At 37.8% G+C, this 15579-nt stretch overlaps 2 protein-coding genes across 2 annotated transcripts in view; one reads left to right on the forward strand and one right to left on the reverse strand.

Moving 5' to 3' along the window:
* Nucleotides 1-729: 729 nt before the first annotated feature.
* Nucleotides 730-15319, reverse strand: PDCD10 (programmed cell death 10). The gene is made up of 8 exons (XM_030493527.1): nt 15206-15319; nt 8354-8568; nt 7723-7776; nt 6281-6398; nt 5505-5631; nt 5045-5123; nt 4653-4735; nt 730-2974 (listed from the first exon to the last, which is right to left on the reverse strand). Exons 2-8 carry the CDS (start codon nt 8447-8449, stop codon nt 2893-2895), a joined length of 639 nt encoding a protein of 212 aa, XP_030349387.1. The 5' UTR covers nt 8450-8568; nt 15206-15319; the 3' UTR covers nt 730-2892.
* SERPINI1 (serpin family I member 1) overlaps nt 15055-15579 on the forward strand; it is a 53139-nt gene continuing 52614 nt past the window's right edge. The window contains exon 1 of the mRNA XM_030493525.1: nt 15055-15579. The gene's annotated coding sequence lies outside the window, so the exon portion shown is untranslated.

The raw sequence follows: 15579 nt of genomic DNA on the forward strand, positions 1-15579 counted from the left end.
CAGAACTTTTTATCAGGATTAAAACAAGAAGCTTCTAACCAGAAATAAGCCAATCCAAGCTTTTCTTCATTTCCTTATAGGCTGAGAAAGATCAAAACAAGCGATTAAGACATTTCTTTGCTTCATTAACAAATATACAAAGTTTTATTTTATTAGATTGGTTTTCTGTATGTTAACATTATTGTATCAATTATAACTCACATTCACAGCAGAAATTTTCTAATAGCATTTTGCAATATTAACTGCTGTATTAGAAATCCTTAAGAGAAACTCATCTTTCGCTAGTCAGGTAACTTGAATAAAGTGCAAAACCACAATAAAATTTGACAGACATATACCCAGCTCTTACTCAGTGGAAAATAAAGTTTGTAAGACCAGTAGATATGAATTCACTGCACACAAGAGAGTGACCCGAAGACATCAGTTTTCAAGTTTTCCCATTACCAGGCATTGATTACAATGAGTCATTTTCCATTGCTCTTAAGGGCAACAAAACCAAAGCACAATAAGGTTACAAATAAAACAAAACATATTGGCCAGACTACCTGAAGCTTAGCCTTGTACTTGGTACCTTTTGCCCAATAAAGGTTTTAGGAAGAGATGATGAACAGCTACAGTTCATTTCTTGATAGCATCTTTGATTTTAACTTCGAGGATCAATTATTAGGACAACACAGCATCTTGCTTGGGACCCAAGTCATAAAGGGCTTTTTTTTTTTTTTCCAATTTATTTATTTTATTTATTATACTCACAGACATAGTATCATTCAACTACTGATTCCCAACACTAGATACTGACCCTCCCAATCCAAGAAGATAGTAAAACCTCCAAATTTTACTGGAATTAAGTCCAATTCGCAAAATATAAGCCAAGATTTCATGTCTCCCCTTACAGGCACTGGTGCAGTCTTCCCTGTGCTCTTTTCAAGACAAATGAAGTATCAGAAACTCTGGGTGGCTTTCCTTTTCTTCTACATGAGTAATTAGTTTTCATGAAGCCCTTTGGTGCTACGACTTAAGTTAACATAATCTGCAAGGAAGACTACTCAACCTTTTTACTACAGAATTCAAAGATGCAAATTAAATATTGCTCAAATGTAGTCAGACTACCTCCTTAGTAACTGCTAACATTGCTTCTCTTTTACCACTTTCCAAGAAATGAGTTTAGCATGCCAAGCTTTAATAAATTTTAGCTATAAATTGTATATCCATCCCTTTGTCATATTACTAAGCTCAATTTGCTAGTAAACACAAGACAGCACTGTCAAAACAGAAAACAGCCTCAACAGCAAGCTTTAAGGACCACGTCCTGTTTACAGTTTCATGTAACTGAGAAATCCATAACATACATTGTCAAGAACTCATTTTTACATAATTTTCTCCTTGACATTGTTATTTCACTACAGTCAGTACTTTCATCAAGGAAACATTGCCATGCACAGATATACAGCAGAACATCCAGTGCCATTCTGGAGGGCTGCAGATCGCATTTTCCCCTTTTGGATCATTTAAGCAGATAACCAAATTCAAAGACCCATCTGTTGTACTCTGGATAAGGCACTTGACGCAAACGAGCAATACAGCACCAGACAGGTGTGTGAAAAAAGTCTGGATGTAACTTTTCTTCATCATTTATACCTAAACAAGGAATAGTTCTGTAACGATTGTGCTCTTTCAGTCTGAAGTAATCTTCTTGCAACAGCTTGTGCAGCTTTTATTAACTGCTTCACATTCTTCCCTAAACTTACTAGTTATGGCCACATAAATATTTTGAAAACTTTCCGAGGTTTATTCTAACACAGATTCTATTTAAAATAAACTCAAGGTGCACTTCAAAGGGGCATGCAGGATACTCATTAGAACTTGTGAAATATTACCGTGAAATCACAATAATAAAATTTTAATCTGCCCATCAGCAGTTCTTAACCATCTACACTGGGAAGTTTTGTCAATCGAGGTCTCAGATGATTTCATTCCCTGAAAAACAAGTTGCCTTATGGCATGCATAGTATAGACATTGCTAGTGCTACCTGGAAGGGTTCCATTTTCTCTCCTTCTCCCTCCCAAAAGGGTACCCATATAAAACAGAATTATCTTAATATTTTTAATAAATTCACCCTCTGCTGCATATATTTTAAGTAATCCTCTGCTCAAAACCTTTGAATAGTCTAGGAGTAAAAACCTGTTAACTCACCACCAACAGAAGATTAATAAAGAAGGGATGTTTGGTTTCTATCAAAACCAAAAGCATCTCTCATTTCTGGGGTTTCTTATTATTTTGTCAAAGACATTAATGGAATCTGGTATTCTGGTCTAGTATTAGATCAGAGCCAAAAATCTCACTTTTAAGGAAAACCCCTCATTCTATACTCATTTGAACTGCCAGTACCTTTAAGCACCAAAGGAATTTTCATTTTTCCATTTAATGAATGTTCTGCAGTTCCAGCAAGACGAGTTATGCATCTTTGTTCACATACAAAAAGACAGTCTAACAGATGTAAACTATTTATTGAATATTTGCCACCAATATTGTTAAATACATAATCTTGCAGTTTTCCGCTTTCAAGTTAAAATGTCAGAAACAGAACACCAAATATTTACAATTCTTATAAGGAATGTTACATAATGACACATTAAGGCGTAAATTCTTTTGGCTTATAATTCTGAAAAGAATGATAATAGCAAAAAGTGATGCAAAATCTTCATTGTGAGATTATGATTAAGCTACAATGTTTTACAAAAATATGGTGTAAGATGGCAATAATCCCATTCAAAATCCTGCATTAGGCCCCTCAAGAGGGGCTGATAATTTATACAGTCAAAACTTTAAAATTTACATATAAAGGTACCCTATCCACCATTTAAAAGTACAACTCTAAACATATACAGTTTTCAGGCCACAGTTTTGAAGGTCTGGAGTATCAAGTTGGTTTGATGAATTAGTCGGTTGGCACTTATGAACACATTTATTGCCCTGTTAAAAGAGAAAGACATTGCTTCAGACATTTTTAGAAACATGTCATTCAATAAATACAGCATTAAGTTTGGGCAAATAAATATACTTGCATCTAGGCTCTGCAAATAGGAAGCATATTGATGTTTCACCATATCATGATCTACCTGAAGCTTACTGCTGGCAAACACTTATGTGCATTGTTAATCCTAGAAAGACTGTGTTTATAGGCAGGAACTTAAAGACTTTGGCTATCAATCATCATTGACATCTCAATAATTTAATTCTGGGGTTTTAGCTAAGAGTGGAGCAGATGATCATTAAACACCTGTTCTTTCAAAGTTGAACACTTCATCCCCTAGTAATTTCAGAATTTGCAACTCTTCCCTCAAGAAAGCATGCATGCATACAACATACTCTTTTAGATATTTTTTGTTAAGAAAGAGGTGTGAGGTCACTGAGTTTTTCAGCTCAGTAATGACGTCTGTGAGCATTACTTTTATTTAGTGCTGATATCTTCCAGTAGGAGCAGAGCAACTTTTCCAATGCGCAGTTCAGATTTAAATTACTTCTGATTCCACAACGATATGAAATACAAGCCTTACCTGGGATTTCCTGCAATAATGATAATACCTAACACTTTAAGCTTATGCCTACAATACGCAGCACAGTATTCAATTCACATAGGGCTAAATAAACCTGGTCTCAGTATGGCAGGGGTACATGCACAACACATCCATCCCTTTCTCCATTTTTTCAAATAGTTTTCTAATCAACTGAGATTGCTTAGACCTAGTTCATGTGAATACTTACCTATACATCTGTTCAGTAATCATAAAGCTACCAGAAAGAGAAATTTAGACGTTGGTATCATAATCAAATTCAGCCCCAATTTCATTACCAATAAAAAGAATGCTTTGATAAGAGCAAGGTAGTATTCACAGCTGGTCACAAGACTTCTCTCTCCTTTAGTAATGCTCCATTCCATGAGTGCTCTTAGTTTTTGCCGAGCTCAACAAGACCAAACATGAAAGTCAGTCCAACCCAAACCATTCTATGCATCTATGATATTTAAAACAGCAGCACATAGAACACTTTGGTACCGTCAAAATCTTAGGGGGATACATTCATCCTAAACAGACACTACAGCGAAACACACAAGAACAGCGACTTCAAAACCCAGGGGGAAGACCTGAAAAAAAGCCTCAGTTTGAAGGCTAAAATGTTCAAATGAAAAGATTAATCAGCTAATTCCAAATACTGTGAAGTACTATAATGAGCTATAAAGGACAATAAAAATGTAAATCAAGGAAAACACTGCACAGATATTTAGTTCTTGCAAATAGTATTTCAAACAAATAGTTTTTCAATAATTCAATTCGTAAGTTTTTGTCCTTACACATACACCGAGAAAAACCACACAGGGCCATGAAATTTAACTTCATATATTCAAGTTCAAAGCTAATACTGAACATCAGTGTTGTATGGTGGTGCATTTAACAAACTTCCCTTTCCTTAAAGGCATTACAAAAGGAATAAAAGTATTTTAAAGCAGCCATGATGGTCTGTGGACACAGGTGAGAAAAAAATTAGGCAGGTTCTTAAGAAGGCAGCTTACGCCCCACAGATTGTCCCATTTTCCCCTGTTAGTCAACAAGGCCTTTAATTATGTAAAACATTAGTACAAAAACATACTTACTTTCCATCTTTAAAATACGTTTTCAGAGTATCACTGAAACTTTTGGAGTATTTTACAAACTCTTTCTTTTGGTGCTCAAGTGCCTAAGAAAACAGAAGCATGAGGAGCAGTCTTAGTTCACATATTGTGGAGTACAGCAAGAATCTCGAAGTTAAACTTGTAAGAAAATTGGCTAACATTATGCTAGGTATAGAAATTTTATTTTCTTACAAAACACATGCAGAGAAATTGTCCTTTTGCTATTAAATGGCCAGGACCGACCATACAATACTTTAACAACAGGATCATTATGCCATTGACCATTTAAGCTCTCCTATTAATCCTCTACTCGAAAGGATATGCTTCCTCTTATACTATTAAAAATATTGTTTAAAAGGAGTTACTACACATACCCGCCGGTTCTGGTATTGGTATTTCTTGAAGACATTGTTTACTGTGTCAAGAAGTTCCTTTATTGCACTCGCGATGTCCCTATTTGGCAATAAAAAGATAGCTGTAATATCCTTAAGCTATCCTATTTAAATATCAGACTTTAATCCCCTTCTAGTAGTCAAATACTTTTTAGAACAGTCTCTACAAAACAAGAGTCAGAGAGGATGTAGCAAGACCAAATGCAAAGACCTACACCACTGACACAGGAATTCAAACTAGGAATCAGCAGGTGAAATTCAGACTAGTAATGTGGGGCTCCCATCAAAAATCCTCAACTCTCTCTGCTCGTTACAAGTGAGGATCATGCTCTTCTCCAATGGGAACAATGCTGCTAGCATCTCCTATGGCATTTGAATATTCAGACTCAAATGAAAAATTTTACCCCACTATCTGCAGAAAGATGCATAATATGGTACTTACTTGATTGTCTGAAGAAACCTCACTCTGTCATTGATCTCATCAGGAATCTTACTAAGAATCTGTTTAAGTGCTCGTGCCTTTTCATTAAGATCTTGGAATTCTGGTTCTGGTCTTTCAATCATATACTCTATCAAGAACAACATATTAAAAACACCATTATTCTTCCTCAAGTATCTAGCGATGCTAGAAACACTACTTCACAAAATGCAGTGGTATTGCCAAGTTACATTTGAAGGTGAACAGCTCAGAGTGAGCCATGACCAGCAAACTGCAGTGAATACACATTGCATCAATAGAAACACAGTGCAACAATAATCTATTATTGGAAGTTGGAAAGAGAGTCCATCTTACTTTGAGACACTGAAGACACTACACTAATCAAATGTAGCATTAAAATAACTTACTAAAGCCTACTGTGTGCTCCCCTTCTCTGACAGTATAACTATTGCTTTTAATTTGAAGCAAAGGAAAGTGAATATTAAACTCCCATATAAGTTTTTTTCTGGTTGTTAACATTGCAAAATGTGAACTATGCACCCACATAACCATAGTTCTAAATATTCGGTTTCCTTCTTTCTCTTATTAGTCAAGTATGTTTTTTAAGGAGATTTAACTTCGCCAAAAGAGTTATTCAGAAAATACAAATATTCTACTACCCTGCTGAAAAAAGTCTATTAAGAAACAAATAACCACTTTTGAAAATAGGCATGGAGAAATGCATGTTCCTAGTTAACAACGTAATTAAAAATACACTTGTTCAATGTAAGAGATATTACCTTCTACATCATCAGCTGCCATACGCAGAAGAGACTCTGTGAAGTTCACATCCACACTTTTTTTCTCCAAGATTTTCATAATGATGTCTTGTGTAAGACCTGGATTTTCTTTTTCAGCCTGTATGGCAATGAAAATTTTTATTCTTAAATACGCAAGACCTGAATATTGCAAGCACAAAGGAAGATTTTCATGTAACTTGCTTCCTATACTGCAAGAGTTTGCTAGAAGCTTTTCTAATGGCTTTAGACCAGCAAATTGTATTGAAAACCGTTCTTTCACTACAACATCTATTTTCTTTGATTACATCAGTGATTTTGTATAAACAACTTTTCCAATAAGCCTTTCCACTAATTTCAATTTGAGTAATAAAGTTTTTCATGGAATTCTGTATTCTATTTTCATAAACACTAAACTTTGAGAGAAAGATACTGTACCCATTGGGATTTAATTCACTCAAGAACAGGTGCTACTCCCCCATCTCCCACATGACATTATATAAATGTGCCTCTTATGAATCATATCATATGCTCAAACATCATTTTGGAATTTTTTTTTTTTAAACAAAACAAAAAAACCTCCAACCTTTTCACTGACGACATAGCTAAGTAAAACTAAGCTAGACTACCTGTGCTGTTATCAAAAAACCATGCTGTGTTGAATAAGAATGAGGGTGTGTGGTTTTTTCAGCTACCTCTACCATTTCTACCAATATCTCAGTTTTTACAGTATTTGCATTTAGCTTAGCTCTTTACCACCAGCTGTAAAGACATTTAACTTGTATGAGCTCTAGTTGAGACTAAAGACTGTCTAGGTACACTTAAATCTAAGTGTAGAAACAGGAAAATATTACTTAGTCGCAGAGCTCACATGTTAAGGTATGTCATGTCTACAATTATTCTTGTTTAAAGATTTTCGAAAGACCACTACTTCAATAAAGCAATATAAAGGAATATCTGTCTTTTTATTCTCTAGGAATACAACAGAAAAGTTAGAAGGATCTTTTTATTATTTACTGCTGGATGCAAATATATTGAACTTACCTTTATCCACAAAAAAAAAAATCCCATTACCATTCACTTTGTAAACCATTTTCAAAGTCTGCTACATGCCTATTTCTCAGAGCATCTATCTATTCTACATAATCTTATATTTAGACTGTTTATTATCTTTAATTCCTCATTTAAGTTCTACATGGACAAGACAAGTTTCTGTTTGTTTAAAATTGCTCAATGTTTGTATCATGCAGATTTCTACTTGTAAGACTTGCAGACATCTCAAATTTACAGCCCATGCAACTGTCCACTTTATTTTTAAGACTATTGCATCAAGGATGCAGTCTTCAAACAGAAAGACGCAAGGAAACAAGACAGCTGACTTTTCAGCTTCATCAAATGTGGTTTACCTTTTAAACAATCACTCTTCAATACAAGTTACTTCTCACCTTAATAAAAGCTGCTCTCAGTGTCTGAGCTGCAGATAGATTTACTCTTTCTAGCTGCAATAAAAGTTTAGAGTTATTATCAATTCTAATGTTATCAGAACAAAACAAGTCAAGTACTCATGCCTTGCCTTATATAGCATAATGAAAAAGGGAACTGACAAGCATTCAAATTACTGGTCTCATCTGAGGGAGAGATATTATAAAGTTTAATCCCAAAGAAAAGAATTCCCCCCTAAATAAACCAAAACCCAAACATGTCACTGGGAGTGTTTTGCGTTTATCCAGTCTACAGCAGAAGTCTGACATAAGCTTATGAGAACATCTTGACAACCTCTGATACTCACTAAAATCCAAATATCCTACTAAGTTATGACCATCAGCAGTAAAATTAAAATGTATCAAGCTGTTTACAGGTACATGTTCAACTGTATGTTACTTCCTGCCACAGAACGCCAGACCTAGCATTTTTGTGACAATCTTCTGTAAAAGGTAAGAAAAAAGATCAAGGCCAAACAAGGCACAGAATGAAGATGGTGTTAGATAAAACTTTCCCAATCAAGATGAGCAACCTAGTATTGTGATCACATTTCCCAGTGTGAAGGGGATTCTTACCTTCTAAAGTGTAGCTTACCTCATTAAAGACAGGGTACATAACAGCATAGAGAGGCATGGAAACCATAGAAGTGGTCTCTGCTTCATTCTTCATCTCTTCCATTGTCATCCTCATTCAAAGACCCACTTCTCAAGGAAAACACTATAGAAGCAAAAAACTCCTCATTCACTGAAATGTTTCTTCTTCCTCTTCGTTGTGCCAGAATACTTGAAGAACTTGAAAAATATTTTGTCCTTAGGTTGTGTGACAAAAAAAGAAAACAAACACAATTATGAATGCTCATGACTGAGACAGGTTCTAAAAAATGAAAAAGCACAGAATAGCATTAGCTTGTTACTGCCTTGAAACTAGAAATTACTTATGACATGAGTTAATATGGAATGACTACTTCATGTAAGTTCAAAACCCTAATTGAAATCTATTAAGTGAACAGATATTTTAAAGAGGTACTACCTTCAAGTTATTATGGAATTAATTTTCCTGAAAGAAGTGATTTTATTTGATATGTATTACAAAAATCTTGCCATCACTAACAAGCAGCAACATCAAGTTCCTGACAATTCATATATAGAATAAGCTTGAAAAGCACTACATGCTGTAAACACAAACCTCATACAGATGCATTATGACAATTAACATGAAAACTACCTATAAATACTCCATATTTTCGCATATGCATCAAGCTGTGATTCTGCTGGGGATCAGTGCCTACTTTCAACCCATCTGAATTCCAAATACATCTTTGGTTTTACACAAGCAAAAGTTTTAAGTCATGTTTCCACTGAGACTGTATCAACAGCTATGTTAGCTCCATGGAAAATTATTATTCCAGTAACTGAACCTAGGTTTTAGAAGTTCCCCACTCAGTCCAGCTCACCATATCCGACATGGAGCAATCACTGCTCCATGATCAATGATGGAGCAAGAAATTGATCATGACCCAGAAATTACCTGGAAAAGAAAAAAGGTCACTCTACAGTTCATAAGAAATCCTTGTTACAGCCTACATTTTCTGTTCGTAAGAGTCTTTAAAAATGTTTTATATAACAAAATTGAGTTTAAAGACCTGAAGTCCAAGCTAGGAATAAAGATTATATTTCCTGGGAGTATTTAATGGACTAGATAAGTTTGGGGTTTTTTCCAGCTAACAAGCTTCAGACATCAGGCATTTGTATGTTCATGTATTGATTTTATTGATATTTTAGTAAGAAGTGAAAAAAGTTACATTTCTAAGAAGCAGCAGAAGCTCCCATAGTGATCAATATAACTTTCCAATAGTTTGAACAAGTAAAAAAAAATGCTGAGATCGTTTCTTCAAGCTACATTCCTCATAATACTCTGCACTGGCTAAAAACCTTCAGGCTGTTTAAATAGAAGAACAGGTATTCTTTTTTGCCCAAGGCAAGTATACAGTAGTTTAGCTATAATTACACAAGTGAAATTTGTTATTGATCACAGTAAGCACAGGGAAGAACTTGGATGACTACAAATATCTTGCATGTCTCAGCATATGATTAGGCAGCATGAATATACCCAAAGGTGAGAAATCAAGTGAAGAACTGGTCACGTAACAGAAACAGCCAACAGTTGAAACATGATGTGAAGTTAATTTAACGTGACTATAGTTACAAGCAGTAGCTTTTTATAAAAAAGTCTGACACGGACTACTTCTTGCAAAATCTCATTTTTATTTCTCTTACTGTTCCAACCTTTCAACATGACATACATGAGCAGATTCCTATAGCCACAGAACACAATTACCAAGATTTTAAAAAGGGGCTGTATAGACAAAATATGCCCACATGGATGGATTTGCAAAAGTTAGGACTCTCAAATTTCCATCAGCTACCCGTAGATATTTTATGGCTGCCAAGAACATGGAAGACTACAAAAGAATATTCATAATTCCTCAAAAAGTTGAATATACAGAAGGTGTTTCAGACTTATATAAATTCACGCAAGGTCTACTCACATTGAGGGGGGAGGGGGAACTTGTCTGAACAAGTTTTCACTCACAATTGCAAGTACAAGCTGTCCCATTTATTATACATTCACATTCCCTGCTCTTAAGACTCTGGCATGTTAGGGGCAGGGTGGAAGAAGAGCTGTTTGTTTTCCTGTTTAATTCTGCATTTCTGGAAGTTCAGTAAAAATATATACTCATGCAAGATACTACACTAACAAACACCACTGATGACTGATGACCGCATTCACAGATTTAATTTACTGCATATTTTTATCTAGAGTACTTCAATCTCAGAGTAAGTTTTTTAAATAGTTAAATGAGATCATTGAACATTGTTCTAGTCTACCCAGAAGATTTTTTTATCATAGGAGGAAGGGCAAAAAAGGATAAAATAACCATTAGATATAATTACTTTGTTTTTATGGGTTAGCAGTATCCAGAAAGAAAAGGAAATACTAAGTGAAATGATGGATTTTTATGATGATGAAAACCTATTACACTGTGGACTACCATGAAGAACTCATTTTCTCCTGAAGAGCCATAAGCTATTGTTACTAATCCATGGTACAGTTAAACCTGCCCCATATAAAAACAATTATACACCATCTATTACCTCTTTAGCAGGCACTGACACTCTTCAAACAAAATACAAAACCTTGGATTTATATTAACACAAAAGATACATGTGTTGTGACCAAAAAGGTAGATTTAAATATATATGCACACAAGAAATACATAAGAACATCAAATACTTTTAATGCCAATATTTGAAAATATATTCAATATATCAAACTGGTTCTTCATTATTCCAGAAATCTTCCCATTTCCCAGAAGATACACTAGGTAGTGTCATGCAAGTACGTGACTACTAACATTGCCACACTATTTGTCTTTGCAGCTAGATGTAAATTTGATACACTTCAATCTTTGCTAGTGTTAAATAGCAGGAATAATAACCTTCACAAAAAAACAAAACAAACAAACAAAAAAAAAACCATCACCACAACCAACCAACCAAAACCCAAACCCATTTATTTGCATTACAGAAAAAGTTTGACACAGCTGCACTAAACCACAGGCTCAATACTGACTATGGATCCAATCCCCATGAAAACTGAAATTTCCCTTCTATTATTTACATAGATTATATCAATTATTAGAAGCCCACTAGCCTTCAGAATGGCCTGACTAAAACCAAAGTTTAACACACATTATCATGAAGCAACCAGAAGATTTCGGTATTTCTTTTGGTATGTGATCAAAAGCAGTCAGCTGCATAGCTGCCAACTTTCACAACACTGTCTTCTAAAAGCTTAACTTCAGTTCACTACAATCTCAGAAGAGTCTTTTATTTGAGATGAGTTTACCATCCTTTCATCTGACAATTGGGTTGGGTTTTAACATTCTCAAAGAAAGATGGAATAAGATTCCATGAAAAGGTGATCTATTAGAACAGCACAAAATTATCATGCTGCTCAGAAAATCCTGTCAAAATGCTATAAGATGCAAAAAAGGTGTTATTCTACTGGTAAACTTGTTAATTGGTTGGGGGGAGGGGGAGAAGAGAAGATCGGAGGATACGGCTAAATATTAACCTGCATGCAAGCCTATCTTTTTTTGTTACAATGATACCACACATTCAAATCTGTGTATGTGCAATTAGAACCATGCTTCATGCTACATCAGATGAAATCAACCATCAGACTGCATGTATAGGAGGTTCAGGGAATTTAAAGTTCTAAATTAGAAAACTATGCTAAGATGCCAGTTAATACAATCCTGGCTGCTCAGTCTTAACCATCAAACACATCAAACTGGATTCCAAGAGATGTGCTAACATGGAGAATTTATTCTCACTATCAGTATAAATCTTACATTCTAACCCTTAAGCTCCAGCACTAGAATATTATATCCCAGCTATTCAGCAAACACCAAGAGAACTGGTACACTTTAGCTGAGGAATTAGTTTGGAAGGATTCTGTGACAGACCTATTCCCCCATATCCATCCAATGACATTTTATTGCATTCAACTGAACTTTATAAGGAAAAAAACCCTACATTAAGATAAAACTTCCTGTAAGCCAAAAAAGGTAAACAGCAAAAACCACCACACTTATCAAAATGTACAACTATTGTTATCAGTATTTAAGATGTTAATTTGCTTTCTCTAATCTGTGTCACTTACTGACAGACTTTTGGTCTGCATCAAGTAGCAGAACTGCAGAACTACTTAGCAAGAACATAACCAGCATAGAATGACTACGGAGTGCAGTAATCTTCCCCAGAGCCACGTGCTCATTGGCCAGTGTGAAAACAAGCAAGTTATCCATCAAAGAAAGGTGTTTGTTTAACACTATCTTTTGAAACAGTGTTTAAAGAGAGCAGAGTCTCATGATTACAACTTCCTAAGAGTTTTAAAACATCACACACGTTAGGTATCAATTGGCAGGATTTAAATCTTTAGTTATGTCATCAGCTGATCTATCTTTGCACTGATGTTGTTTCTATTCCCTTATCCAGGCTCCACCTTAGATCTGGAAAACTTTAAGCACGTAGACATGAATATGCTTTTTTAGAAAAAGTACTTAAGAGGAACAAGGCCCCAGGCAATGATTTACCTGAATGATTATTTAAATAGCTGGCTTCTAACAAAAATTACAGCTCCATTCCTGCTAGGAAAGGCTATCCTTCCTGCCAAGAAGTTCTGCTCCTCTTTTTGCAGTGAGGATTCGAAAAGAGGTTTTACCTTTATTATCTGAGACCCCTGAGTTACCAGCAAAAACTAATTTTTAGTTAGGAGTAAAGAGCAGCAGAAGGGAAACAGCAGCATGAATTCTATCCTGAATACAGAATCAAAGAGCTTGGCTCCTATTTGTAAGGCCAATGTGCATGGGAGGAGGGAGTTCAGGTAATTTACTAATTGCAGCTGCAAATTTTACAGAGGAAAAATAGTTGCAGAGTATGCTGTTTTATCTATATCCACACCCCACGCACAGCCTCGTAACCAAGTTTCCCTTATTAATGGTCACTTAAAAGAAATTTAAGATTCACCACACTCCTTTTCCTTGTCAGATGGTAACTTACCTGCCAGTACTGTATTTCAGTTATAGTTTACAATTATTTCCCATTGAATAACTTTATGGTACGAAGCTTAAAGGCTTTGTGCTTCATATACAGAACTATGCTCCCTCTTTCAAAACTGAAATGACTTCATGCCAGTATGGTTGAATTGATTTGAATTGGCATATAGATCAACTGTTACAATAACAACCTCTGTATTTTAAAATCAGTAACAAGAAACTTTAAGTACTCTACTGCTCTGATCCCATATTCTACTAACACACCCAACAGTTCACTTAAGAGTTAATAAAAGGAATATCACCAGAAAAATAGCACTGAAGTTTTAAACATATCTCGCTAGATTAGAGATATGCAGTTTTCAAACATCTCCATACACATAATAGCCACTCACAGTTGAGTTCACTCTCACAAAGCATAACTAATGCATTTTATTATTGTAAGAACAATTCGTATGACTAATTCAAAAATCACATGAGCTTGCAAGATGTCTATTTTTAGAATCATATTAACTTAAAAAACCAAAATCCAAGCCTACTCTGAAGTCAGACTTAAAATCAGTTCATGTTCTTTTGCAACGTTGAACTTTTATTTTGAAGTGATTTAGTCTCTCCTAATAACACCCAGCTTTTGGGTCTGTCTACCACATGAGAAACTATCACCTCCTGGACTGTGCCCCAACTACACTGGGTAGCTACATTCCAATTATGACATGGTATAACTGAAACAGATTATGGTTCTTAGCATATGTAATCACAATATATCCCTGTTTCCTTTTTTACCTTTTTGGGAATGTGAAAGTAAAGCTATCGCTCTATCAAACACTAACAGTTTTGATAAAGACACAGTTTCAAACATAAAAATACATTCCAACAAGTAAACAAATACCAGAAGACAATTAGTTCCTCTGATAAGTGAATGAGCACAAACCTAGCCCAAGGTTTCAGCCATCCACCTGTGCCCCATTATGTGTAGGCTATGGGAAAGGAACCAACCCAACTCACCAGTGAAGTGAGCAACTTAATGGGACACCCAAGCACCGAACGTCTCCCCAGACTGTTCGGTTACCAGGAGGCAGACAGCCCAGAGTACCTGCCCGGCAGTTTCGCTTTCCGCTGCGGAGCGGCCCTGGAGCCACCAGGTTTGCGGGAATGACCCGCGATGCCTTTTCCTCTCCCCCACCTTTAGAGGCACCAACCCCGCCGCTGGCACTTGCCGCAGCCACCTGACATCGCTCCGCTCCGGCGTGAGGACGAGCTAAAAATAATACACATCCGGGCCTACGCTGCCCGGGCCCGGGCGTCCCCCCGGCCGCCCTCTCGGGACCCGCCCGGCAGCGCGGGACGGCCAGGCCGAGGAGGCTCAACCCGGGCGGCCCTCCCACACCCCGTAGAAAAGAGGGCCCAAAAGCACCCGCGGCGCCGGGGAAAGCAGGGCTGCGAGAAAGGCAGGGACAAGGACAAGCCCTCACCCTACTGCGCCCGCGCCCCGGGGCCAGAGGAAACAAGTCGCACGCCCGCCAGGGCCGGACCCTCTCCATGCTAGGGCGAGGAAGGGGCACCCCGCCTCCCGCCCCGTCCTCTGCACACGGCGAGGGCCGAGGCCGCACTCACCTGCGGCGGGACCTACCGCCCGCCCACCCCCTTCAGCCTAGCCCAGCTACTAGGAAGAGTTTTAACGCTTGTAAAGCTGCGCAGCCCTAAAGGGCGAGCCAGGCCCCGCGCGCACACACCCGCAGACCCGCCACCCCCCAAACGCGCTCGCTGCTCCGCGGGCCTGCGCCAGGAGAAGAAGGAGAACGCCGAGGCACAGTGCAGCACCTCACCTCCCCCCAGCCCACAGAGCCCCCGCAGCTCTCGAGTGAGCTCCACCGCCGCACCGGAAGCACCCGCGAGGAGGAAGCGTCCGCGGCTGATTACCACACACCAGGCGTTGTCCGGAAACAACCGGCGGCCGCACAGGCCCCTGGGCTGTGTAGTCCTCCTCCCGCGACCACAAGCCCCACAATGCCACGCGGCACCGGGCCGCGGGGGCGGAGATAGGCGGGGAGAAGGCGGTGGAGGGGCCCAATCGGAGCGTGAGGCAGGCGGAGTGGGGCGGGAGAGAAGGTGGAGGAGGCGGAGCCTGCGCGGGGCGGTGAGACTACCCGGGCGGCGGCGGCGACAGCAAACCCGCGGCGGAGCGGCAGCTGCTGGTTCG

The sequence above is a fragment of the Strigops habroptila genome, chromosome 8 (genome assembly GCF_004027225.2).
Source record: "Strigops habroptila isolate Jane chromosome 8, bStrHab1.2.pri, whole genome shotgun sequence".
Taxonomy (NCBI): Eukaryota; Metazoa; Chordata; class Aves; order Psittaciformes; family Psittacidae; genus Strigops; species Strigops habroptila.